Consider the following 25434-nt stretch of genomic DNA (forward strand, 5'->3'; position numbering starts at 1 on the left):
ATTTAAATTAATCGTAGCATTTTTATATTAGGCAATGTATAAACCGGAAAAGAGATTTTTTTAAGCACTAGTATACAGTTTATGCAAAATAGTTATTTTATGTTGGAATTTTCAACGGTTATTCATTATTTAATTATTCCAGGACTGTAAAGCCAAAACGAAACGAATGTTGGTGGAAAAAATGGGTTCGGAAGCTGTTGCCTTAGGTCATGGGGGAGAGTCGCTGTCTGACGTCGAAGAAAATACTTTAGTTGCCAGCCTGTGTGATTTGCTAGAGAGGGTTTGGAGTCATGGATTGCAGAACAAGCAAGGAAAAAGTGGGCTTTGGTCGCATCTTGTCATGTACCAACAATTGGAGGAATGTAACGACAGCGCCAAATCCATTGATGCCAATTATTTGTCACCAGGTCAGTCAAATATTCTTTTTCATAATGAATTTAAAAAATGTTCGATGAAATAATTATACGCGTCATATATTTAATGATACAAACATTTCAATCGTGTAAATAAGAAATACATTAAGCTTTCAATTTAAAATATTTTAACCAAATAAACCTTATGGAATATGTGACTAACAATATTGCTATAACATTTGGATCGCAGCGCTCGCTTGGTGCGTGCTTCGGAAGCGGCTTGACTGTACGTTGCTTTCTCAATCAACAAATCTATGTTATAAATTGATGCTTAGAAAAATTGGAAACTACACGTTGTAGAAGTTATACGCACTTGCATATTTTAGAAAATTGCATAATTTAAATTAATGTTCAGAATCATTTAGTAAAAATTATCTATATATAAGGATTAAAATGAATAAGATGATTAAAAATAACCTTTCAAGAAATGAAAATCATTTATTCATTTTAAGTCGCATCACAATTTACACCTATACAACACAATGAATTTTTTATTTTGTAAAATACTTATCAAACATCCATGTTTCCATCGATGTTGTACTATTATCGTCCTTTGCTGAGCACGATCATCATTTTAGTTTTTATTTTTAATTTCACATTTTATGTTGTTTCTATGTTGTGCTTAGCTAAGAAACCGTCCAATAAGTTTATTCGGTTGTCGGATCGTTTGGTTTCCTCGTTTAAAGGCAAAAATATTTATGAAATAGCTTCTTATTTCAAGGAAAATATCAGTGGTAAGGTTTACTTCTGTTCTTAACAGAACATTGCTTGAGGATTCGATTTTAGTGAGACTATAAAAATTAATGATTTGAGGACTAATACATTGCTACTTCCAACAAAAATTGCGCTTAAGAGTGCTCCACACTTATGCTAGAAGTTCGAATTTTTAGCAGCGCCCCCACGTTACGTCTGAATAACCATTAATAATTTAAACAAACTTAAAGGTTGAAAAGTGGGTATTAGTGAGTTTCAGCAAGTGTAGTGTGTATCAAGGAATATTACAAAATTAAGTTTATTAGGTAAAAGTTTAAATTCACATTTTATTCCGTCGGACAAATTTTAAGAAGCAGAGGCCATTTTGCTAACTACAATTTGATTTTTTCCGACGAAATAAGCCGTTATTATTTAATTTTAATTGCTTAATTTTTGTTTCAAACATTCCTTAATACTTATTGCACGTGCTGAAATTCGATTTATGATGATAAAGTTAGTCAATTAATTATAATAAACAAAAAACGTTTTCTTCGCTAGGTGGCGGGTCACTCAAGGTGTGGAGCACTCTTAATATAGATGTTTGAGTTTTTAGAAAACTTTTGATTTTACATTTGTATTTTGTACACAATATTGAGTTGTTACTAAAGCGCATTTTAATGGTGAGAAACACTACTTACAATGATCTGTAAAGTTAATAACGACTAAACTGAATGATGCCTGCCAGAGTGAGTAAATACTAGAACGAGTTGAGTTTTAGTTGATATGTATATTCACACGTAGTTTGGATTAAGCTTGTAAATAAATTTAACAATTGTGGAGTATTAAACGAATGGTTTTACACTTAACATAGAATCCGCACTAACTCAAAAGCGGCGGCGCTCGTTGACTTTACCAAGTTCATAAACTGATACTATCTCATGATCACAACTAAAATCTGCACAAAATCAATCAAAGTCAACGATCTGCGCAACTTTTTTCTTGTACATACAGCATGTCCCCAGTAATCTTAAAACTGCACGTTGCTTGCGTTTTTTGGTAGGTAAAGAGTGTATATCTCGATGAGTCCTGCACGCAAAAACTTCCAAGGACGTGCTGCACTCTCGTACAGACGTACCTAACTCGCGCTCAGGGCTCGCTTCTAATCAGCGTGTGACACGTGTTATGCAGACCTATCGAACCTCGCCCTGGAAACGGACGTTTCTCCGACCCGAAGCTCGGATCCGCACCAACGTCACAAGTCGCCGGCTGGTACCGTTGAACGTCGTTCGATTGGACCTGAGCAGCTTAGGCCCCTTCCCGACTCGCTGCTTTTTGACATCAGAAACGTCCAGGCTATGACCGATATAAAAACTCACATCGGATATGCACGCGCCTGGGTCAGGCTCGCACTGGAAAAGAAGCTGCTATCTCGGCATCTCAAGACTCTGCTCTCCAACACGGCTTTGCTGAGGTTCGTCTAAATTGGACAGTTGTATACGAGTTTTGTATTCGCCATCTTGGAAGCATCTGAAATATCATTCATTTCGCAGGAGTCAGTACAAGAGATCAGCTTTCCTGCGCTGCGAAGAGGAGAAGGAACAGTTTCTATACCATCTGCTGACGCTCAACGCCGTGGATTACTTTTGCTTCACAAACAATTATCCAATGACGAAATTGCCCTACCGAGTAATTATATTTCCCAGCAGGAAGGCTAGCGCTGCTACGACTTCGGCGAACGGTTGGGTAGCTATTTCTGGATCGCTATGTGAAACCAATCCAGTGAACATACCGAAGGGAGCGCTAGAATTCGTTTTCCATGTGAGTCCGTCAAATATATGTTTTCATTGAAGCTCAAAGGCAGAAAGTTCCTTGTGGATGGGTGAAACTGATATTTTTACTTATGGCTTTTATTGCTATCATTTCAGCACAAAAATCTGGGCGTCTTGTCGACTTTGCGCATTGGCCATGACAATACCGGTCCCTCGCCCAAGTGGATGGTGGAACACGTAGTAGTGCGGAACGAGGTGACTGGGCATACTTTCAAATTTCCCTGCGGTAGATGGCTTGGCAGAGGTATCGACGACGGCTCTACAGAGCGACTGCTAGTGGGTGCATTAGTGCCCAAAAGCATCGATAGCGACGAACTCGTTGAGACGTGTTCGACGCCGCCCAGGTGCAGGTCACCAAGCATACCCAGGCGACCGACTCTGTCTCATAATGAACTGCAACAGATGCTTGGTATGTCATTTTCACTTTACAAACATTAATATATCCGTGACAATATAATGCGAGCATTAATTTGTGACTCTTGTATTTGTTTTCTATAGTTGAAGCAGTAAATGCAATAGTAAAGTACCATTATCGAAAAGATCCCCAAGATGGATCTCTTACTGCACTGTTGTGCGGAGAAGGTGGACTCGTACCGTCTCTCGAACAAATCTTTTTATATGGATTCAAAAATCAAAGGATATTTGGCAGGAATTTCTACGTGTGGGATTATTTAAGTAGGTTTTAATATTTTATGATGAATTCACGCGATAATATCTAAATTAATCTGTTATGATATTAATTAATTTTTCTTCTAGTACGAGTCAAGGAAAACTTTGAAATGACTTTGTTGGAGGAGATGGATGAATACTCTCAACGGCTCAATAGAGATAAAAGATTACACGCTGAAAGAAACCAAAAGTTTGCGGTTCTAAGGTGTTATTCTCATTTACTTGATCAGATTAATACTTTCAGCCAAACCCTTGGTAAAGATGGCAAATTTCAACTTTTTATATGCTTAGCTACCAGGTAAACAATTTGCGTTTTACAATTTTATTCTGATTGCAAAGCAAAATTTTATTAAGGAATTTTTTGCTTTTCAGAGAGCAGCTACTGCATCACATATTGCGTCCAATGAGCGAGGCTCGCTCGACTATAGATATGTATGAAGAAACCTCTTTCCTGCGAAACCCATCGTTACTTACTTTCCTTGTACAAATTCTCGAACCACTCAGTGGTTTTCATATAGTACTTGAAAAAAGTTTAACACATGGAATCTCAAGTTTATTCTAATGTTTTACACTTGTAACAAAGTTTACGAACAAATTTTGGATTGCGAATTCACTGTTGCAAGTATATGTCTCGTATCTAAAAGTGTACAAAATTCTCATATATTTTCATGATAGAAGACCTGAATACATACTCATAAAGTGATCAAAGGATTGTATAGACATAGAGTAAAAAATTGATGTTGATAGGACTTGTTGGAAAGAAAAAGTTAGCTCCCAAAATATAAAAAGGCAAATAAGCTATGTCAAAAATTATCTTGCCAATATAATGATGGTTGAAATTCCATTAATAAGAAATCAATTTAACGTGACTATCTACCAAAGATGCGAAAAATGACTTTTTTTCTATTTAGCATAAGATTGCTAGCATTTGTATTAGTTATTGTTAGTGATCATGCAAAGATAATGGGTTACTATTGTTAAAAATAACATGACGAGAAATTTACGTAATGCAAAACTTGTATTTCAAATGATTGTACATATTAGGTAGACAAATCATTAATAAACTTGCCGTTACATAATATTGCGCCTTATTCGTTTAGTTGACTCTTCAAATTTTAAGTTAGATGATTTATTCGCATTTGGTTCCTAGGTAATTGTTAATGGTTAGCTCATAACTTAGATAAAAATGTCTAAAATTAGAAATTCAACGCTTCTTTTTCAACTATGCTGTGAAATTATAAGGATTGCAATGAAATGATCGTGTTAGCATCGGTTATTACTATTAATAAAAGTTACCTTTAACCTGACAAAGAGTAGATAAAAATCGATGAACATTTAATTAAAGGTACATTTTAAAATTTTAACTTTGTACATAAATTTTCGTCCAAATGTAAAGTGTCACGTAAAATTCGTTTTAATGTTGTAAAATAAAATACGTGTGCGTGCGTTTTTTATCCTATTTATTAATTATTACGGACCAAACGTCGCATATTACGTGTCACAAATTCCAAGTGAAACTTCATAAATTGACGTGAAAGTTTCTGAACTCTATTGCTAAATACTTTTTATAAAATGCTGATTGAAATTTTAGCACTTGTTTATTCCACTAATGAATTTGAGAACTATGTAAAGTTTTAGAGTTTAGGAGATTTTTCATTTCTTTAGTCGACCACCACGAAATCCAACTCCCAGGTTCTTAAGTGCCAAAAGATTTTTTAAAAGTGTTCACTGTCTCAATTTTTTATTGATTCTCAAATATATGTACTTTACATATGTGAGTTTTTAGCCGTAAGTCAATTCACACACTTATATTTTAATTTTCAATATCATGTCGATGCATTTTGTGTGTTTATTTTATTCAACTTTATGATTTGTGAAAATATTTACCAATAACCTTACTTCATCACGTGAATGTTATTATGTGTATTTCATTTAATTACTGTGATTTTTAAGAAATTTCAAAAATATTAAAACCAAAGCAGGATAATGACTTCGTACACTCACGCTTTGCGAAGAAAAATAGAAATGTATGTACATAAACTGCGTACGTTGAGTTTTAATCTGAAGTGATGATTTCACTTTTACGAAAAAAAAAACATAATATGACGATAAGACGTAGGTGTGTATATATAAATGATGAAAAACAAGTGCTGGTTGTACAGTAGTCTAAAGAATATTATGTAACTGAAAATAAAAGAATAAGTAAAACCTGTCTTATTTCTAAAGAATTTTATTCAATAACCCTCTGATTATAATATTAATGATGGCTATTACGAAAGCAAATAAAGCATGTATGATTGTAGGTATTAAATAGAGAATATAATGATTTTGTATAAAATTATACCAATACTTTATTATTTTTTTAAAAGACAGTATATCTTGCACAGGTGCTCGAATATATACACTTTTTAAGTGGAATTTACAGCTTATACTGAAGAAATTATATCTATCGATAAAATATAAAAAATTCATTTTCAATGACTGTTTTTTGCACGTGACAATACTTCGAAATTTATATAACGCAATATAAAGAGCAGTCCAGGAAATATCGATTTTTACTTATTGGATATACTGACATGTTTTTTATGTGAAGAGAAAAAAAAATGAAGCATATTCGTAAATATTTAAGGTATATAAGAGGTATTTTTTATGCGGTATATTTACTGTAACTGTAAGGCAGTGAAGTGATTCATTTTAAAGTTGCTTTTTAATATTCCTTAATGCAACAGCGTTATTTTCGTTTGAACTAAATCACAAATGCATGAAAAAATAAGGTTGAAAGCTACAGTGAAAAACCGTACTTTTGATAAATATTCATTTAATTATGTTCAATAAAAAAATGTAAACACGTAATAGTTATCGTAAAAACATATCAAACATTTTTTTCGTGCATTCGAGAAAAAGTAAATTATTTTTTACCATACATTTACAAAAAATCACAAAATTACAAAATATAAATTAAACGTTTAGTCGGCAAAAGAAGAATCGACGTTGCATATAATTGCTGCATTTGTCGTTACACGCATTAACAGTCTCAAAACGCTTCGATCTTCGTTTCATCACTTTTTCCCGTGTAATCTCTTCCTAGCGACTCTTTGAAAAAATGTTTTAATCTAGAGCCGCCGCATAAAAAGTGTTATTCCTACTAAATAGGACTTTATTACCTGTTCGTGTCAAAACAGCAGCTTCGCAAATGCAAGAGGGCTTTCAAGCATTCAAACGGTGACTCGAACATATACTTTTCAAGCATATTTTACGCAGCAAATCTCGCCTTTTTATTTTTAAAACATTAGCACAGTCAAACTTATGCTTAAGAGTGCTCCACACTTATGCTAGAAGTTCGAATTTTTAGCAGCGCCCCCACGTTACGTCTGAATAACCATTAATAATTTAAACAAACTTAAAGGTTGAAAAGTGGGTATTAGTGAGTTTCAGCAAGTGTAGTGTGTATCAAGGAATATTACAAAATTAAGTTTATTAAGTAAAAGTTTAAATTCACATTTTATTCCGTCGGACAAATTTTAAGAAGCAGTGGCCATTTTGCTAACTACAATTTGACTTTTTCTGACGAAATAAGCCGTTATTATTTAATTTTAATTGCTTAATTTTTTTTTCAAACATTCCTTAATACTTATTGCACGTGCTGAAACTCGATTTATGATGATAAGTTAGTCAATTAATTATAATAAACAAAAAACGTTTTCTTCGCTAGGTGGCGGGTCACTCAAGGTGTGGAGCACTCTTAAGGTAATTTCAACAAGTATGTACAACATGCTTTTGAAATAGCAGCACGCAGAATTATTAAGGTTTCCACTTGCCTACGAGAACCACTGCAATAACATATGTGCGTGATCGATCTATACAATTGGTTTTCCTAACTCTACTTCGTCTTGTAGAAAGAAGAATAATGACGAAGATTCGGATTGATTGATCGCGCTTATCCCTTTTCATTATTTTTACAATATTGTACTACAATTTGGCTATGATAGTATGCGTGGAAAGTAACTAGTTCTTTCGCTGACACTTGGCACTTTCATACACAACGGAGAGACTTTAAAAAATAATAATAATAATTAAGACTTGTTTTGCATCCGTGAATATTTGTTCACCCAGATACCACCAGACTACTAAATAATTGCTTGACAGACTGCGAGAAAAAGTTTTAAATGATTAAAAAAAAAGTTATTCTTGAGAATAAATCAAATGGTCAAATTGAGTATCCCCGACAAAGCGACTTTTCACTTTGAGCTTTGCTTTATAGTTAGCATCTTTGGAGTAAAAATTGAATAAATTGCACGAGGAATCAACCATTGTTTTTAACTGCTCACTGTCTCTCCGTTTATTTTCCATCAGTTAACATCATTTCTATTTGTCTACTTTCTTGCACTAGCTTTTCTTTAAGTACTAACCAGTTCTTTAAACACTGATGCGCTTCCATTCATTTGCTCAGTTCGACTTATTAAAAATATACAGCGTCGATTTTTTTTCATTCTCGGTTTCGCTATCTACAAAAAATACGAATACCTTAAACTTAACTAACTTATGAACTTACGCGTTCTATGAATATTTATGTACAGCGCTTGATAAAAAACATTCAATCTCTTTTGCTTTCCTTAAACTTTTCACTCGATTTCACATAATATATATTATAAAAAAACTAAACATGTTTTTTAAATTATGTATAGAAATGTGAAACATCACATATTTATTTTGAAAACGACAAAAAAATCTCGATTTTGCGTGATTAAAAAAGTTGTAAACAGTGTATAAAACAGATCAGTAATGCGATTTATCAAACCTCAACTCGGCATCATGCACTTGAGCAAGTCATTAGGATCGATGAAAAATTTTATCCACTACATGCAGAACATTTTTCTAGGAAAGAGTTAAGAAATTTGAACTAAAAACAATACGTAAATACAATACAAAAGAAATGCATTACTTGTGTCTTAAACACATTCACAAACTTTCCTTACATCTCTATAACTGACCTTTTTTTTTAAATTAAATAATTATTTTTTTTGTAACATCGTAAATCTTTTGTTTTTTTTCAACATACACACGATCTACACATTTTTTTCATAACGCTCCTTCCACATTCGCTCTTATACGTTTTAGGAACCGAGTAGAAATAAGCGTGGTTACTCTTCTACATTCGCAATTGTCTTTCTTTTACAATTCTTTTTTTAGTCTTTCCGTAATTGAAAACATTCGCATATGCACTTAATGAACATTATCGTAAAAAATTCCGCGCTCTCACAGAGCGAAAGAACAATTCTCGCTGGTTCAGTCGCGCCATAATATTTTCCAACATTCGCTTATTTATTCGTAGTAACGTGTAATAGTATTAATAATTAATAAAAATAATATTACTTGTAGTAAAGATAATAGCAATAACGTAATATATACAAACGCTAAATGACTCGATATGACTATTTGCATTTTTTCGTTTTTATGTGCAATCTTGTGTTCGCATTTTTTCCTCTATCAATTCCAAAGAATAGCGGTTATACATCGACGTCGTTAACGGCTTCTTTGCTCGTTTGTTTATTATTTTTTTTTTACGACAGTTAAAAAACAATTAAGTGTACCCTTAAATAATGCGTAAAGCGTATTGCATTGCCTTCCCCCAGCACGCCTCCTAACAACAGTTCATTTTTCGCTTGCACATTATTGTCGCTTATTTTATTTTTTCGCTTTTTCGTGTTTTTTTTTGTTTATTCTTATGTTTTCGAAAAAGGATACATCGAGGCGATGTTTTCCTCCTTTTTCGTTTACCCTCTCCTCGTAATACTTATTACATGCTCGATCAAAAGAACTAAAAAATGCGATCTCATAAAACTCGACTGAAACATCTGGTAGGCAAAAAAATAATGAGTCGTGCTCTTCCATCGTCGAAGGACATTTGAATTTTCACGGTTGAAATTTAAAAACTAAACTTTCTGCTCGTTTGTGTTATATTTTTACAATCGTCGGTGATTCAATAAAAGTTATCGAATTTCCTGCTCGCCGTGCCTATCGCGTCTCGTAATAAATGTATCAAAATGCTCGCAGTTCTGTACGTTTAGCGGCGATAAGAAAACAAAAATCGAAATAAAAGGCAAATCAAAAGTTGGGTAAAAAAAAAACGTACAAGTAAACTCCGTAAAAGGTACCAAAAAAAATAAAAGAATACAAAAGCACTTGCCGAAACGCACAGGGCGGTCGTACAGAAAAAAGCCAACTGTAAAAATGCGCTACATAAGAGCAGAAACAGATCGAAGCTCTCCTCGGTGGTACAGACCAAGAAAAATAAAAAAAAATCGCGGTCTCTCGCTGGACCTGCTCCGACGGGCCGTGATAATTTCGCCTCGTTTGCGTGTGGCGAGTGTGTCTTGCTCTCTCATTGATCAGGAGGCGTAAGTGAAGCTCGTGTCGCTGCGGTGCTCCGGGCGCAGCGGACTACTGCTGCTGCTGCTGCTGCTGCTGATGCTCGTCCTGGCTGTCTGGCCGCTCGGCGCTCAAAAGTGGACGTCCCTCACGTCGGTCGGCGTGCCCGCCTTCTCGTGCTCCATCATCTTCTCCTGGGACGTCGTGTCCTGGTCGCCCAGCGGCCTCTGGTGCCCCCCCATCGGCGAGACTCCATCGCTCGGGTAGCCGGACTGGCTGGAGACTGAGCCGCCACCGCCGTTGCGCACCATCTCTTCGATCTGCTCGAGACAGCCCTGCAGGTAGTCCTGGAATCAAGATCGAGGGTCTCGTTAGGGCTCGCATTGTGAGCGCGGGATTGCGTCATTGGGGGCAATTAACATATCGATGACAAAGTCGCTCGCGCTCGCGAGGGGAGTCACGTAAATCGACTTGTTTGGCAGAGCTTGGCCCACACGAGACGTGTGCAAAGTGTAAAATAATTTGCAAAGTCGCCCGGGCGAGACGGAGAGAGAGAGAGAGAGAGAGAGAGAGAGAGAGAGAGAGAGAGAGAGAGAGAGAGAGAGAGAGAGAGAGAGCATACGAGGCTGCGGCAGCAGCCGGGGCACTTAACGAGCCTCGTGGTGCGCGACGTTTTTTCGCGAAAGCATATGCTCGGCACCTGCCACGACTCTCCTTCCCCCGACTCTCTTTCTCTGTCTTTATTTCTCCTTCTGACTCATACGCTTATACGCGCCGCGAGTATGCGAACACGCGACCCATAGACGCGTACACTGTGCAGTTTTCCTTCGGGTCTCTCGCGATGTTTCGCAAAATTACAGAGTCACCGCGATACAAGATCGGTCATCCGAGGACATGACATCGAAGGCAAAGTTTGAAAAGTTATCTGCCGGCGAATCGACGGTCCGATATAGAGAGACACAGAGATATCCCACGACGAGCGCGCACGTGTGCGAGAAAAAATCGACGCGCTGCGCGCAGACGGACTCGCTTCGCGCATGCAACGTGGCACGGTGATAACGAGGGCGTTAAACGGAAGAAGAAGAGGCAGACACGAACCTGCTCGATGGCGGTGATGCGCGTGAGCTCGTTGAGGAGCCAGGCGAGGCTGTAGCCGCTCTTGCCGGTCCAGTCGAGGCCGTGCAGCGCCGCAGCGACGCTCGCCGCCGCAATCATGCTCGGCGTGTACATTGAGAACTTGTACTCTGAAACACAGATGGAAAAAGCAACTCTTTAGTATGTGTGTATGCACTGGTACAGTGGCTTTCGGGGATCGGGTTGGCGGGGGAAGGGATGTAAAAATTGCATCGCTCCTTGCTCCCGAGCTCCTCGTCGTCGTCGTGAGAAAGGAATGGCCGCGGGCAGTATTTATACCGACAGGAGCTTGAATAATTAGTCTGCCGTGAAATCGTGTCGCCAATTTTTCGGGCTTTATTCCTGACTCGAAATTAATTTATATTCGCGCGACGGTAGGCGATTTTCGAAAGTACGCCGCGCGACACATACACGACAACACGCACGCAGGCATCGATTCGAAAACTCAATTTCGTGCGGCTTATCGCCCCGGCGAATCGTCGTCCCCTCATCGTCTCGTTAAGCAGAAGCTTTCGGGCTCTCGCGTTTCCCCGATACGGCCCATCAATAACGTGCAATTCGCTCGGCTGGTTACGTACGCGCTCTGCGTATGGCTGTACACGCATACACCGGAGAGATAACGGGAGTCTATAGTTTCGACAAAAGATTTAAAGGCCCGTGAGCGAGTTTATGCCTTATCAAGCTTGAGCAGCGACGGGCGGCCACCCGATGTGGCATATACACATATAAGTATCGCATTCCATCTCTCGCGCGCGCTTATCTGCTGCTGCTGCTGCTGCTCTTTCTCCACGTACACGAGAAGTATACGCGCCGGCAGCCAAGTGCACCCAGTCGTCTTTCGGCTTATACGCGTTACGTAGCAGGGGCTCTATGACCGGGCCAAAGAGCCGCGCGCGGAAAGTTTTACTTGAGCTAGACCCGAGGTACCGGGAAAACTAGGTCAAGGTCGAACAGTGACTGACACAAGCCAGTATCGAATGTTCGCGTAGCTTCGCGGACTTATCTGCCGTTGCTCGTTTTCGCGCTACGCGATAAGCCCGTTTCGGCGCGCCGAAAACGATCTCGACTATCCACTTCTCCAATGCAGTATGGCGGCGAAGGAATTCGCGCGAAAGATGCTCACCTCTGGCGCTGAGGGCGATGAACGTCTGCGCGTGTCTGCGCACCATCCTCGAGTCCCAGGATCGCTGGTCGACGGGCAGTCGCGCCAGGATGTAGAGGAGGAAGTCGCCCGGCGTCACCGCCGACAGGTCCCACTTGAGCTTCGACACGACCAGTTGCTCCCACCTCTGAAACAGACGAAAAAACCCGGGGACGTTAGGGCGAATTTTGGAAATAAAATTCTCGGGCTGCGCACGGTCCGCAAGACAGCATGCGCTCGAGCTCGTTCGCAAAACTGGTTCGCAATCGTGCGCACGTCGGGCGTGTGCGTGAGCCGAGATGAGAGAAAAAAAAGGGATGCGCCGATTCGCGCGTGCTTTATAGCGGTACGCGCGTAACGTCGGCGCATAATTTTGCGGAGAGACACTTTGTAATGGAAAGCCCGGCTTTAATAACCTCTTGCCGCCGCCGAATGAGAAAGCGAGAGGAGAAAAACTGGTAGCGTGTCGACTCGGAAGAGTGCCTCGTAATACTACTACTACGATCGCGCGTACTACACACACTCTCGGCCACTGAATGAAACAAAGGCACTGCTGCGTGCTGTACGTTCGCGCAAAAAAAAACTCCGGGAAAAAGGGAGCATAGTAGCGTATACGAGCGTACAGTCATCACGCTCGGCCGGTCCTCTCTCTCTCTCTCTCTCTCTCTCTCTCTCTCTCTCTCTCGCGTGCGTGTGACTCCGGCGGCGGTTGTCGTGGTGGACACGCTACGTCGCGCATACGTACGAGCCGGTTTTTCGGTTTGAAGTACGTTTGTACGCTCACGCCGGGACCTTGGGCTTCTCTCTCTCTCTCTCTCTCTCTCTCTCTCTCTCTCTCTCTCGGCTCGCGATACTTTTGCGAGATTAGGACACACCTGCCCCGTCTTCTTCTGCCGTACGCGACTTTTGTCATACGCTGCGCTCGCGACACGTGGTTATCGATTAATTTATCTCGACTAGCTGCGCGAGGGGTTGGAAGTACGTTGCGACCGAAATTTTCGAGCTCTCTAGGCTATAATAGCTATTATTATGTTTCTCTAATTTGTGGCGCCTACGCGCTCGACTCGCTATCTGCCATCCATCTGTATCTGATAATTGCTACCATGTTCTCGATAAGCAGTCTGCGCTGCCGTAATAGTGACAATAACGCAACAATAACGCCGCAACGTTTTTCCTCCGCTCTCTTCGCAGCCCAAGCGAGCGCGCGGCCGAAAAAGCAACCGTCGAAATTCCTTTCGCAGGCATCACGGCTCGGCTCGGTCTTTTTATATACACGCTCATCGGCAGCGATCCGCAGGACCTCCGAATCACCTTGAATCGCTTCGCCACGTTTTTTCTCGCTCCTCTCGCTCTTTCACTTTACGTCGGCGTAGTATCGTAGTACTACTACTACTACTATACATACTTACTACTCGGTCGCGCTTCCGCGAGGGCGAAAAACGGTGAGCCGCGGCCTTCGTCGGATGACGCGACGTTATAAAAATGGCCAGGAGAAACAAAATTCCGCAACGCCGGAGGTTACGAGCCACTGCGCCCCGGAGAGCTTATTTCGTGTGTGCGTACGAGGCTCCGGGCCGACGTGAGAAAGTGCAGCTGTGTGTTGAGGCTCTGACGTGTCAAGTGTCTTCGAAAATATTATGCGATAGCTTTTTTATGTTTATAATACAATAACCAGCGAGAGAGCAACGAGAATTAGGATAACGACGTTTATCGTAGTTGCAATTTACCGTGAATTACTCGTCGTCACCGTTCGTCGCTCGTACGCACGCTTTTCCCGCGTAGAGAAAGTGCACCGGGCGTTTTATTACAGGACGCGAGCGCGCGCGCGGCGGAGAAAAACGGCAATTTTCGTATGTTACAGCGTGCGTTAGATGGAATTCACATGGCTCCGTACGCAGACGTCGCGCGCGAAGGCCTCGGGCTCTCCTAATGGCTTTTTTTACGCGATCTCGGTGCCTGCGATAATACCTACACACAGACGATGTCGTAATCCCGAGGCGAGCTGGCTGCCTCGAGAGTTTTTCGCTCCCCGTCCGACACTCGGTCCGTTTCGCCAACGCCGCGATGAAACATCGCCGGCCAGTCCGAAAACGGCGAAGGGAGCGAGAAAGAATTTTTCGAAAAGACTCGGATTTACCGATGCATTCGCGCGTGGCGAGAGTCTGAACAAACATCGGCTGTTGGTTCCGCGAAATTGATAGCCGCGCGCGCTGCGAAAAATAAACGCGCCAGTCAATCGGTTGCGCTATCGCTCGCTAATTGAATTTCATAACGCGCTTCAAAGTCGCATCTCGGCTGTGTTATTGCGCAGCTGCGTTTGTTTTCGCAGCCGACATCGCGCAGGGAAATTAAAGGCATCGGCGAAACGATAGAAAGTCTAGAAAATGTGAGAGCCGAGTGGCGGGCATAGGGTCGAACAATGGCGAGAGAGAGAGAGAGAGAGAGAGAGAGAGAGAGAGAGAGAGAGAGACCATATACCTGGACTGTGCTTCCGAGAAGCGAGATCCGATTTATCTGGGCTGAACACGCGGCGGCGGTCTGGCCTCGAGGAAGAGGGCGACGAGGAGAAAGAGGAGCTCGGCGCATAAAACGCGCGATCGCTTAGAGAGCCCCGGCGTCGGCGCCTCTGAGAGCAAGGTGTTTACCATTCCGGACCGAATACGAGAAAAAAAAAACCTGAGCGCACCTATTCGAACCGTAATATAACCGTCGCATTCCACAAGTGCGAATCTGCGCGCGCGCCGCTTTTCTTCCCTCCGAAATTTATTTAGCGAAGAGAGAGCTTCCTCAAAGCCTGCAGCGGAGAAAAAAACAACAAAGATTCGCATCCCTCTCGATCCGGCAACCCCGTAGCGTGCGAACGCTCGCGAGAGAGAGAGAGAGAGAGAGAGAGAGAGAGAGAGCGTCTTTCCATCTGTGAGAAACGCGAGCGAGGCTTTCACCCTGACGCGCACGCGTACGGCGCGACCCGAGCAGATGTGCCGCAAGGACAGTTCCTAGAAGGAGCCGTGTTGTGCGTACCCCCTCTGCCCGGCCTTTTCTCGAAGGGCGCCTCGATTTGGCGACAATGAGGCCCCCCGAATTTTCGGCCTTTCATTAGCCTCCACATTCAGGCCCCGTGTTGTACGCTTTTTAGACGCTCTGTTGTCCCGACCCTTGCGTCGTCTCGCGGCATTGTTTCTCGCTCCTCTCGGGCCTCGAGAATATCGATCGTCGCTGCAATGCGAATATTAAGTAGACGCAGGAAAAGTCAACAGTTCGAATGCAGATGCCAGCCGGCGATAAACTAATTAGACCTACACGCGCACGCCGCTCCGGCGAGATAGCGCAGATTTAGCGAAAATAGATCGATACGGGCCAACGTGCGATCATTGCGCGCGGACGAAACGAGCGGCGGACGGAGTGCGGGAGATAAGATAGCGCGAGATATATGTACGCGTCACCTGGAGTACAAATATAGTACTCGGCGTATACGAGAGGGAACTATACGCTCTATACTGTACAAGACTTCGTCCCGACTTCGCGACGCCAGCTCGGCGAAGTCCAAGTACTATATCAGCCGTGTACCAGTTTCGCGTGCACGGACTACGTGGCAGAACTGCTTCGCATACACGATGATACGGCCGATGCGGGTGATACAAGTTTCGCGCGGCGATTCGATGCGCGCACTGGAAAATTTCTCTCGTGCATATAAAAATTCTTCCTCCTCCTCCTCCTCTCTCCCTCTCGGCGGGTGATAAATTCGGCGCAAATATTTAACGGCTGCCGCGCACACGTACTCGTATCGCTTCTGCGGCGGCGGCGACGGCGAGTGAAATTATGCAAATGCAGGCCAGTGAGCATCGATCTGAAAAATTAAACCCGTCGAAAAGTTCGTTGCCGAAAGGCGGCTTTAAAGGCGCCGCTTCTTTATCGAGTAACCCGCGGTGTACCACAGCGTGGAGGATGAAATGAAAATCTCCGAAACCGAATCACGTCTCTCACGCTCGTTCTGCAGAAAAAGAAACTGAGCTACCGCTGCTCCATACCTGCGCGCGAGTTTCGCAAATTTTCGGCCCACGTCCGGAACGGCGTTAGAAAGTCGGCCTCGGCACGGGTCAGCGGCCTCCCCCGTATTATGTACGTTTGCGCGCGCGTGTTCGGGTGGCCGTACACACCGGCTCACGGCCACCAAGCGGTTTCTAACGGCTGATTTTGGCACAGCCGACCTCCTACGACACGGAGCCCGCGATGACTATCGGGCCGTCGTTTCTGGGTTATCCGGAACATTTTTTTCATCCGCGCGTCAGGAATCACGCTCTAATCGGAATCGACACGTATCGCAGACCGCTACACAATGACTCACCCCCCGACCATATGTCGCTCCGAAAAACTTCAATAGAAAACTTCAGGCCCGCGCTTCGAGGAAAATCTAGCTTCAGAGGAAAAAAAGCGCGTCCAGGTGATGTAGGCAGGACCGAAACTACGCAGCTTCGGCTTTAAAAGCCTTCCCCCGCCGAAAGTTTAAGAGCCGCAGCGGCAACAGATGCGCCCGCAAGGTGCAGCTCTCCCCGGGAGGAAAAAATGAAAAATACCAAGGAGGAGGCGGCTGCCGCCCAGGACGTACGTGCACAACAGGTTGCAACATCTGTTGGCGAGTGTGTGTGCGCGCGTGTGTGTGTGTGTATACAAACACGCCGCGATCTCTGCCCCCCTTTTACTCGTTCGCTGCGTTATTATGCAGCGCAGCGGATATAGACTATGTAAAAAAAGGCCTGGAAAAAGAAGATCGGCGAGCGAGAGCAGGTGGAAAGCAGCGAGTGGTATACGCGTATAAATTGGACCAGAGCGGACGCGGCGAAAAGTGTAGGCCGCTAATTGCCGCAGCCGACGCTAGGGCAGGTGTACGCCCGGGCTATTTTGCGCGACGCGATTGTTTTCGACGCGTGCGCACCCACCTTGTTGCCGCGTATTTTATAGCCGCGTTTGCAGTGTTTATGGGATTTTCCGAAGCGGCTCGTTGGCCACGGGGTTTATGTGCGCAGGGGAAAATCGATACGGAAACGTGCTGCAGTCAAGCGTGTTATACGGCGCATCATTAGGGGCCATTATAAACAAAATAGAAGCAGAGAGCGCAACAAGTCCCCGAAGAGAGCGCTCGCGCAACAAGTACCAAGGGGCAGTGTCACCGGTGCAACCACCCCCTTTGTGCAGCGCGACGGGCTCTATTAGTCCCCGTATACCTTTCGCGTACGATGCAACAAGCAGTTATGTATAGGTGAGGCACAGACGGCGTCCGATCGTTTCCTTGCGAGCCGATGCCGCAGCTGTCGCCCAAAGAGAGGAGGGACCGCGAGCGGAGCTACCACCTGGCCCCTCAACCTTTTCTCGTCTACGACGATCGCCTCCCTCTCTCTCTCTCTCTCTCTCTCTCTCTCTCTCTCTCTCTCTCTCTCTCTCTCTCTCTCTCTCTCTCTCTCTCCGGTTCCTCACCTGCGTTCCCCTTTCGCGTATTGCGTGTACGCAGCCTAGACAAGGCGCGCACCCGGCGACGATTAAAGCGCGCGATTTCGATCTCTGTGTGCACGCGCGCTCTCCGCGCGGTAATTTACGCTTTTTACCGGTGGAAATTGACGCGATGCGGGATCGATGCCTCTCTCGGCGCGCGTCTTGGCCTGCACACACAGGGGAGAGGGAAACGGCAGGTGTTGGGCGCGTGCGCCTCCGCGACATCGATGACTTTTATCGTCAGGCCCTCCACTCTCCTCGTTTTCCACGTCTGCTGGAAGATCGAGCGGTGGATTAGCCTCGACTTCAACTTCTTCGAGTCGCGTGGAGGCTGTCTCGTGTGGATACACAAAGACCGATAGAGCGCCAGGTGTGGACAAAAGGGCCTTTCTATTTATCGGCGCGCGACTGAATTTGGTTGAGTTATTACTTATATAGGCGCGTGTGCAGCAGGGGCCTACGACATATCTCGCGTCGATCAAGCCCGCGCTCTGTTCGCGGCTGTTTTCGAAGAGAAAACGCTATCGCGGCGGCTCTTATCAGCGGACACAGTGGCGTCTCAGTCGCTCCGAGGCGCATAACCCTTTCTTCCAAAGTGGAGAACGCGCACATTTTCAGCCCTGTGATCGCCCGTCGCCCGTCCATCGACGCACGCGATAGTGAGCGAGCCTTCGCTTTATTGCCTGCACCGCAGCTTGTTATAATTCGTTATCAGATTTCGGCTTATATTGGTTTTATTGATTCCCTGCGTGCGATGTTTGGGAAACTGTCGCCTCGAGATAACATTTAAATGTTCCGCGCGCGTTTTTAAAAACGGCAGCCGTGCGCGCGCAGAGCGAGAGCCGCGTCCAAACAATCCGTGCCTCCGCCTCGAGGCCGTAAATCATACACAGCGGCCGATCGAATTCCAAAGCGCAGAGCGCGCGCTCGCCGAAAACTGCACTCGGTCTCGAATTCGAGCTTTGCAATTCCGATTGTTTCGAGCCCCGCGTTACACGCAAATCTTTGAATCACGCGCGTAAACGAACGAGAATTCCCCAGCGGCCTACTTCCCTCCCTCTAACTCTTCGTAGAGTCGTCAAAAAATCGTAGCCGCAAAGCCATTGATCTGACGCCGCTTGATTCCTCTCGCTCGCCTTATTCCACCGGCGTCGAAAGTTTGCGAACTGGAGGAACAGTGTATAATACGCGTGGACATGTCGGAGAACGTACAAAGCCGCGCGCCTCATGAAATAGTTCCACGCGGGGCTGCGTCATCGCACGGCAGATTAGAATCCCGCGCCACTTATACATCGCGACGAGCTGTTCGTCTGTGGTGTATGGCAGCAGCACTGTGTTTGTTTACGGCCTTCGCGTGCGCGCGCGTGTATGTGTGTGTGTGTGTGTGTGAATCGCTGTATATTAGGCACGAATCAAACAGAGCTACTGCTGCTGCCGACATAAATAATCGGAATTGCAGATGATCGCTTTCGCGCAGCGAGAGAGTGCGCGAGAAGCGTCCACGTGGAGCTTGGCTGAATTTTTTCGAGAGCTTTGTGCGCCACGTTACGCAAGAGGCGGTTATCCAACAGTCGCGCAAAAAGTGTGTTTTATACATTCGCATCCAGCTCTAAAAAGAGAAAATCGCTATCTATTATTTAAAATTCCGGCTTATCGCGCAGCTATATATGCGCGCGCGAGCGAGCGTCTCTCCTATACACAACTGGAGCCGATTAGAAGTCGCCGAGAAGGGAAATCGCCGTTATCCGCACGCCACACATTTATAAACGCTTTGGCGAATGCATGAAAGTTTCATTTAATAAGAAGATTTAATAAGCGAGCGACCGACTTATTCAGATACGAGCTGGGGAACTTTGTTTTTGCGCAATGGAGCTGGTGAAATCCTCTATCGTAACCCCGAGGCGAGCTTCTCGCGTACTCCGGGCATTGTTATCAATGGGAATCGATTCATAAGCGCGTAATGCATGCGACCCACTATACGCGCGTTTATGAATGGAGAGCCGGAGATGGATTATCATGCGCGTATACGTTAGGATGTCGAAGTCGCAGACGGAAGCTTGACGCTCGAGTTGGCCACGCCGGCCAGAGTTATGAAAGCCGATGGCGTTTTCAAGAAGCACAACATACTCTCGGTGCGAGGAAAAATGAAAAAATTGCGGCTGATCATTAGGTGTGGCACTCGCTCCTCGCGGCGAGGGATTCTATTTTCGTACAATTATAAGTGTCCCGCGCTCGCGCGGCTGGTTTTTCGAGATTTAAATTTAATCAAATTCTGCTCCCACATTTCCGCTATAAATACAGCCACGCAAGAGCTGCAGGCTCGATCGCGCGTGGTTTCGATGGCCAAAAAAAGCGAGATGCGCACATAATGCGGCTACGGAGATACAGTGAGTCAGTGAGATGATGGGACGAGAAAAAAGAAAATTCATCAATAGGGAAAAAAAGTAACTCACCCAGAGATCGTCGTGCGTGATGGAGTTGTCGGTGTAGAAGACGAGCACGTCCGCGGACAGCGGCCTGGGCTCCCTAAGCTTCGAGGCGAGCAGCAGGCAGGCGGTGCCGAGTAGCTGGAGCTGCGACTTCCTGATCGGGCAGATGCTGAGGAACCTGTCCACGTAGTTCATCGACAGCGGAAACACCTCCTCCTGGCACTTTTGTTCCTCGCATACCTGCGTGTGGTGTTGGCCCGAAAAAAGAAGAGAAGAAAGGGTCCGAGCATTAGTACAACTGCTGCTGCTGATCTCTGTGTGTGTGTGTGTGTGTGTGTGTGTATTATGTACACTCTTGCGCGACATATGGGCAACGCGGGCAGGAAGTGCTAGCGGGGGAGAGAAAAATCGGACGCTGCGGAGGAAGGAAGGAGCGGGTGCATAATATGCTTCCTTCGCTCGCAAAAACGCCGCATTGTTTCATTGGCGTGCAATTTTTTCCTCATTGTTGCTCCGTTTCGCTTCCGACATCGCGAGTTAAAGGGACGGAAGGGCTTTAAACGGCTTTGTGCGCGCGTCTCCGAGGCGATTCATGCGAATCCGGCGAGTTTGAAAGCCAAGAGCGATCGCTGCGAAAAAGGAAGAGCCGTTTCCTTTTGAAACCGCGCGGCTCATCGCCGCGCCACGCTGGTGTTTTAAAATTTAAATGCCGACGTCGCTCGCCGCGTAGTTTTTCGAACATTTTTAAACATTTCGATTTCGGATCCGGTCGAGATAAGCCTCGCGGCGATAGGCGAGGGGGGAGAGCCGGCCGAAACTGCCTCGCGCATGTGTGTATATTATGGGCTTGGCAGACGAGCGCGCTATCTCTTTCTCGCATCCTTCTCTCCTCTTCGTCTCTCTATTCCGCCCGAGAGAGGCTCTATGTCCGCGCCGCCCGGCACGTCAAGGTCGCTCTTACAAACGCCCTAAGCCGCGCAGTAATTGCTCTCTCTCTCTCTCTCTCTCTCTCTCTCTCTCTCTCTCTCTCTCTCTCTCTCTCTCTCTCTCTCTCTCTCTCCTTAATTAGGCCGCGGCTGTTGCGCAAGGCTGTACGCTGCGAATTTCGGGTGAAATTAATTTCCATCGCGGCCGAAAAAATTTTTCAACTCCTTCTGGGGACTGGTTCTACCAGCTGAGCCGCCATAGCTCGCTAATGTATACGCCGATCGATCGGAGATGCCGCGCGCATACGGGTCTGTGTGTGCGCGCGCTCGCGATAATACGGGGAACTTGAACTTTAGCTCGAGCTGCCTGATTTAAATTAATGCTCCCGAAGCGCTCTCGCAGATTCGACGTCTCGTGATTTTCGCTCGGTGCCTGAGAGAGTAGAGTTGACGATGCTATAGCGCTCGAATTCGTTTGAATATGCCGAATCGATTCGAAGCGTCTCTCGACAACGGCGCTCGCGTCATTCTCCGAATGAAAAAGTAGCAGCGCGGACTCGTTCGGGTACAGCAGGAAGTCGCGATCTGCAATCCAGTTTTTCTAGGCAAACGACGGCGCAGCGGCATCGCGAGATATTTGTCAATGACAGAACTGCTTCACCAAAGAGACGCGTAGTTAGAATACAGCGAGAGAGAGAGAGAGAGAGAGAGAGAGAGAGAGAGAGAGAGAGAGAGAGAGAGAGAGAGAGAGAGAGAAGCGGAGACGCGCGGACGTAACTCACGAGCATAGGCACACATGCACGCACACAGAGCCGAGCAGTCGGACTTTCGAGTGCGTACACGTGCACGAGGCGATTCGCGAGTCTCGCTCTCGCGTAACCGGGGTTCAATAGCCTCGGCGACGACAGCTCGGCTCGTAATCATCCTTTCCCGCAGCTCTATACGCGCTGCTCTCTGTCGACTGCCGTGTCCGAGCACAGTACACTGTCGCAAGAGCCGCGACTGTGTCCTGCGGGGGACGCAAAACAAAAGCAGCTCTCGGGGAAAAACACGCCGAGTGCGCATATTTTTACGCGCGACGCGCTCCGTACTCCAGCGCGGTGTGTGTATCGCAATCGCCGAAAGGTCAGAGTAAGGATGACACGATGTTCGAAGGTCGAAGCGCACACACTGCACACACACACACACACTCACGTGCGCGCCCGGATACCGCTATAATACGACTTACGTACGGGCGAGCATAGTGGAGTCAGCGCTTTTAAAGTTTAAAAGCCGACTGTCGAAATTTAAATGTCCCCGACGTTGTCCCGGAAGAGCTGGAGGCGGAGGTGGAGTGTATACGAGGCGCGAGCGCGTGTGTGTGCGAGAGAGAGAAGCGAGAATCGAAACGTGGAACTGCGGCCGGGGCGAAATTGCCGAGAAAAAATAATAAAAGAGTGGGAGGAGAGCGAGAGCCGGAGGAGGACGATGATGGGCAAAAAGGAAGGCGAAAGTTAAAAATATATATGTACGCGAGGAGAGAGAGGACTGACGTAACTCGATAAGAAAACCCACGCCCTTTCGCGAATTTTATACGGATGAGCTGCTTTTTGGCCGAACCGAGCGAGAGAAGGTTCGCGGAAAAAAATTCCGGCCGGCGATGCGATTCCGCGCGTGTCTCGAGTACGCGATACCGAGAAAAAGTTTCCCGGAGTATAGGTAGTCGGGCGAGACAGACGAGCGGCGCTGCACGTGATTCCTCGGACAGCGTTGCGGGCAGAAATTTCAATTTCGATTGGGTATATCACGCACACGTACACACGTCTCTGCGGCAACGGGAGATACGCTCTTTCGGACTACTCTCGAATTATCTCGCGGCTGTAGCGCAGCGTGATTTATGGAATTTTCAGAACCGCTGATAAGCGTCGCGCTCGTTAACGAGCGAAATTACATGCCGTTTTTGCTCCTCTCTTCACTCCGTCGAAATTGCAGCGCGATTTCCGTGCCCGCCCGTAGGTGTATAAGTATACGACAATATAAGTCTGCAGGCGCGCGGCGAGCGAGGGGAGCGACTATTTATACACGCACGAGAGCTTGTATTAAATTTCAATGAATTGCGCGAATATTTATACGTCCAATGGCAGCGGTGAGCTCTCCGATCGCGAGAATCGAGCGAGCGGCGTTTAAAGGTCCGCCGCTGGCTGAGAAAACAGGTGAGCGTGTTTGTTGCGTTAACGCTTTAAAAATTAAGCTTCCGCCGCTCGCGGAGATAAAAACAACGGAGCGTCACTCGGCGTACGCAGTCGTCCCGGGCCTCCCGCATCAGTACTAGATTACGTCGTGTCCCTCTGTCTCACCTCGAGCATCCACTCGGCGACGACTTTGCGCATGATGGGCGAGATGTCCCTCTGGACGCAGCCGAAGTAGGAGGCCGACGGCGCGTACCTCTCCTCGCTCCTGAGGAGGTTCTGCAGCATCCTGTCGTCGGCGAGGAGGGCCGGGTCCGGGTAGGCCACACACTCGGCCGGCGCCGTCGTCTCGCAGCACAGCAGGTCCATCGCGCCTCCTTTGTGGGAACGCACGCACCACGTGTTGAGCTGCGCACCGACTGAAGCTTACGCACGGAGTACGACTCTGGAACAGCGGCAGCAGCACGTGGCCCCCCCTAAGCGACACTCGCTCGGATCCGTCCTGCTAGCGGCTATTATACAACATACGGCACACAAGCACTGCGTTCTCGACTTGTAGTAGTAGCAACAATAATAATTATTGCTATCGCTACCGAGCTACTTCACACAACCGTCGACACAACACTGTTTCTTCTTCTTGGATCCCCGCGGCCGCCGCCGCCGCCGCCGCGATACTCTCTCGCCGTGCTGGCAGTCGGTTCTTGCGAATATGTACGTATGCGTGTGGCCAACACACACACACACACACACACACCGTGCGAGCGAGAGGGAGAGAGAAGGAAGTGTACGAGTGCGAGTGTAGAACTCCGACGTCGCGTATGAGCGCAAGCGATCGTCGAGCCGACACTGGCGGCGTACCAGGTCAGAATGCCGGCTGCCAGGCCTGCGAGAGGAGCGCTCGACTTGGCCGCCGCCGCTGCCGCCGCCGCTGCTGATGCCGGCGGCTCGAGAACATGTGCGGCGGAGGTTCGGAGTGGGGGCCGCACAGTCGGTAGGTAGAGAATCGCCAGCTGCCGGGGAGACACGCGGGGCTCGATGAGGCTATGCGGGCCACCTTTGTGTGTCGTACTCGCACCAGGACCATTTCGGATTTCGATTTTGCCAGTCCGAAATTTTTCCGCGATTTTTGCCGAACTCGATTATTTCTCAATTAAGACCGAAAATGGTTCAACCGCAACACTGATTTAGATGGTAATCGTAGGCTGCTAACTCGCTGTTTGGTCTTATATTAAACACGGTAGACACTTCGCGGAAGGGAAAATTGCGAGGATTTGACAATTTCCCTCGACGAAAAAGTCGGCTCGTTTTTTCGATCGTACGAGTCGGGCACATGGATCTGCACGAGGCCGAGACGAGGCTACATGCGGTCTGCGTTATATGCCGCTACACAGACCGAATTCTTTCGTCTCAAAACTCTAACCTTAAAATCATTTGCTTTGAGTGAAAACAGTCCTGTCTTGAATAATAAAAAAACCTTTCGCGTGCAATGTTCCGTTAACTGCAGTACAAAATATTGAAATATCCCATAAAAAACAGACGAAATATACAATTTCGTCTGTTTTTTCTCGAATATGGATCGCTAAATAGTGGAGTTTCCGATGCCGATTCCCGGTTATTAAAAAACGCGCTATACATTTATTATACTAGATGCATATAACAAACCTGTTGCATGCATTAATGCTTGCAAAATTCATCAATTTATTCAAGTAGTCATTCATCCGAATCATCAGACTCGCAATGTCGCACTGCGAAATCAACCTCGTCGCTACGTGAAAAACGAGCCGTTTTTTTTAAGAAAGAAAAAACGTTCGAAACGTTTTTGAAATAATCGAATCGAACGACTCATCTTGCCCCGCAGTCCCCTAGCTTTTAGGTATGGGCCTGGTGTGTGCGGATTTCGCCGCTGAGTGGCGCGCCGGGAGATTATGTAGAGAGAGAGAGAGAGAGAGAGAGAGAGAGAGAGAGAGAGAGAGAGAGAGAGAGAGAGAGAGAGAGAGAGAGAGAGAGAGAGAGAGAAGAGAAAAGGCGAGAAGGAGAACGAGAGCCGAGAGCGTTTCGGAGCTGGTATCGCATCAGAGACCGCCCGGACACCGGAGCGATGAGAGCTCGGAGAGAGAGAGAGAAGAGGCGGACTGCTTTCGAGGGACGTGGCGCCTGCCTGTATATGCATCTCGCT

At 46.1% G+C, this 25434-nt stretch overlaps 2 protein-coding genes across 7 annotated transcripts in view; one reads left to right on the forward strand and one right to left on the reverse strand.

Annotated features, from left to right (window-relative positions):
* The window catches only part of LOC100117396 (DENN domain-containing protein 5B), a 32477-nt gene extending 23018 nt beyond the window's left edge, over positions 1-9459 (forward strand). For 2 of the 5 annotated variants that reach the window (XM_031925935.2, XM_031925936.2), the window contains 8 exons: positions 143-407; positions 1040-1147; positions 2295-2577; positions 2657-2924; positions 3032-3344; positions 3434-3610; positions 3692-3902; positions 3977-9459. In XM_031925935.2, the coding sequence (XP_031781795.1) occupies positions 143-407; positions 1040-1147; positions 2295-2577; positions 2657-2924; positions 3032-3344; positions 3434-3610; positions 3692-3902; positions 3977-4166 (1815 nt within the window). In that variant the 3' untranslated portion in view covers positions 4167-9459. Of the gene's footprint in view, positions 1-142; positions 408-603; positions 640-1039; positions 1148-2294; positions 2578-2656; positions 2925-3031; positions 3345-3433; positions 3611-3691; positions 3903-3976 lie in introns of all 5 variants that reach the window. The other 3 variants (XM_031925939.2, XM_031925938.2, XM_031925937.2) reach the window with 2 other exon arrangements.
* On the reverse strand, positions 7918-24139 carry cycD (cyclin D). Of its 2 annotated transcripts, NM_001159333.1 has the most exons (5): positions 23427-23627; positions 20189-20404; positions 12231-12396; positions 11072-11217; positions 10105-10320 (listed from the first exon to the last, which is right to left on the reverse strand). In NM_001159333.1, the coding sequence occupies exons 1-5, from the start codon at positions 23625-23627 to the stop codon at positions 10105-10107; spliced, it is 945 nt and encodes a 314-aa protein (NP_001152805.1). The 2 variants fall into 2 exon arrangements, with proteins under 2 accessions (XP_031781693.1, NP_001152805.1); XM_031925833.2 differs by lacking the exon at positions 11072-11217 and having other exon boundaries at positions 7918-10320; positions 23427-24139.
* Between the last annotated feature and the right edge of the window lie 1295 nt (positions 24140-25434).

This window comes from Nasonia vitripennis, assembly GCF_009193385.2.
Source record: "Nasonia vitripennis strain AsymCx chromosome 3 unlocalized genomic scaffold, Nvit_psr_1.1 chr3_random0005, whole genome shotgun sequence".
NCBI classification, from domain to species: domain Eukaryota; kingdom Metazoa; phylum Arthropoda; class Insecta; order Hymenoptera; family Pteromalidae; genus Nasonia; species Nasonia vitripennis.

Excerpts from the sequence above, each read along its gene's own strand:
- cycD (NM_001159333.1), bottom strand. The coding sequence starts at position 23,627 with ATGGACCTGCTGTGCTGCGAGACGACGGCGCCGGCCGAGTGTGTGGCC. Across the intron at positions 20,405-23,426 it reads TCGCCGAGTGGATGCTCGAG|GTATGCGAGGAACAAAAGTG; the intron begins GTGAGACAGAGG and ends CACCACACGCAG. Across the intron at positions 12,397-20,188 it reads TCACGCACGACGATCTCTGG|AGGTGGGAGCAACTGGTCGT; the intron begins GTGAGTTACTTT and ends CGTCTGTTTCAG.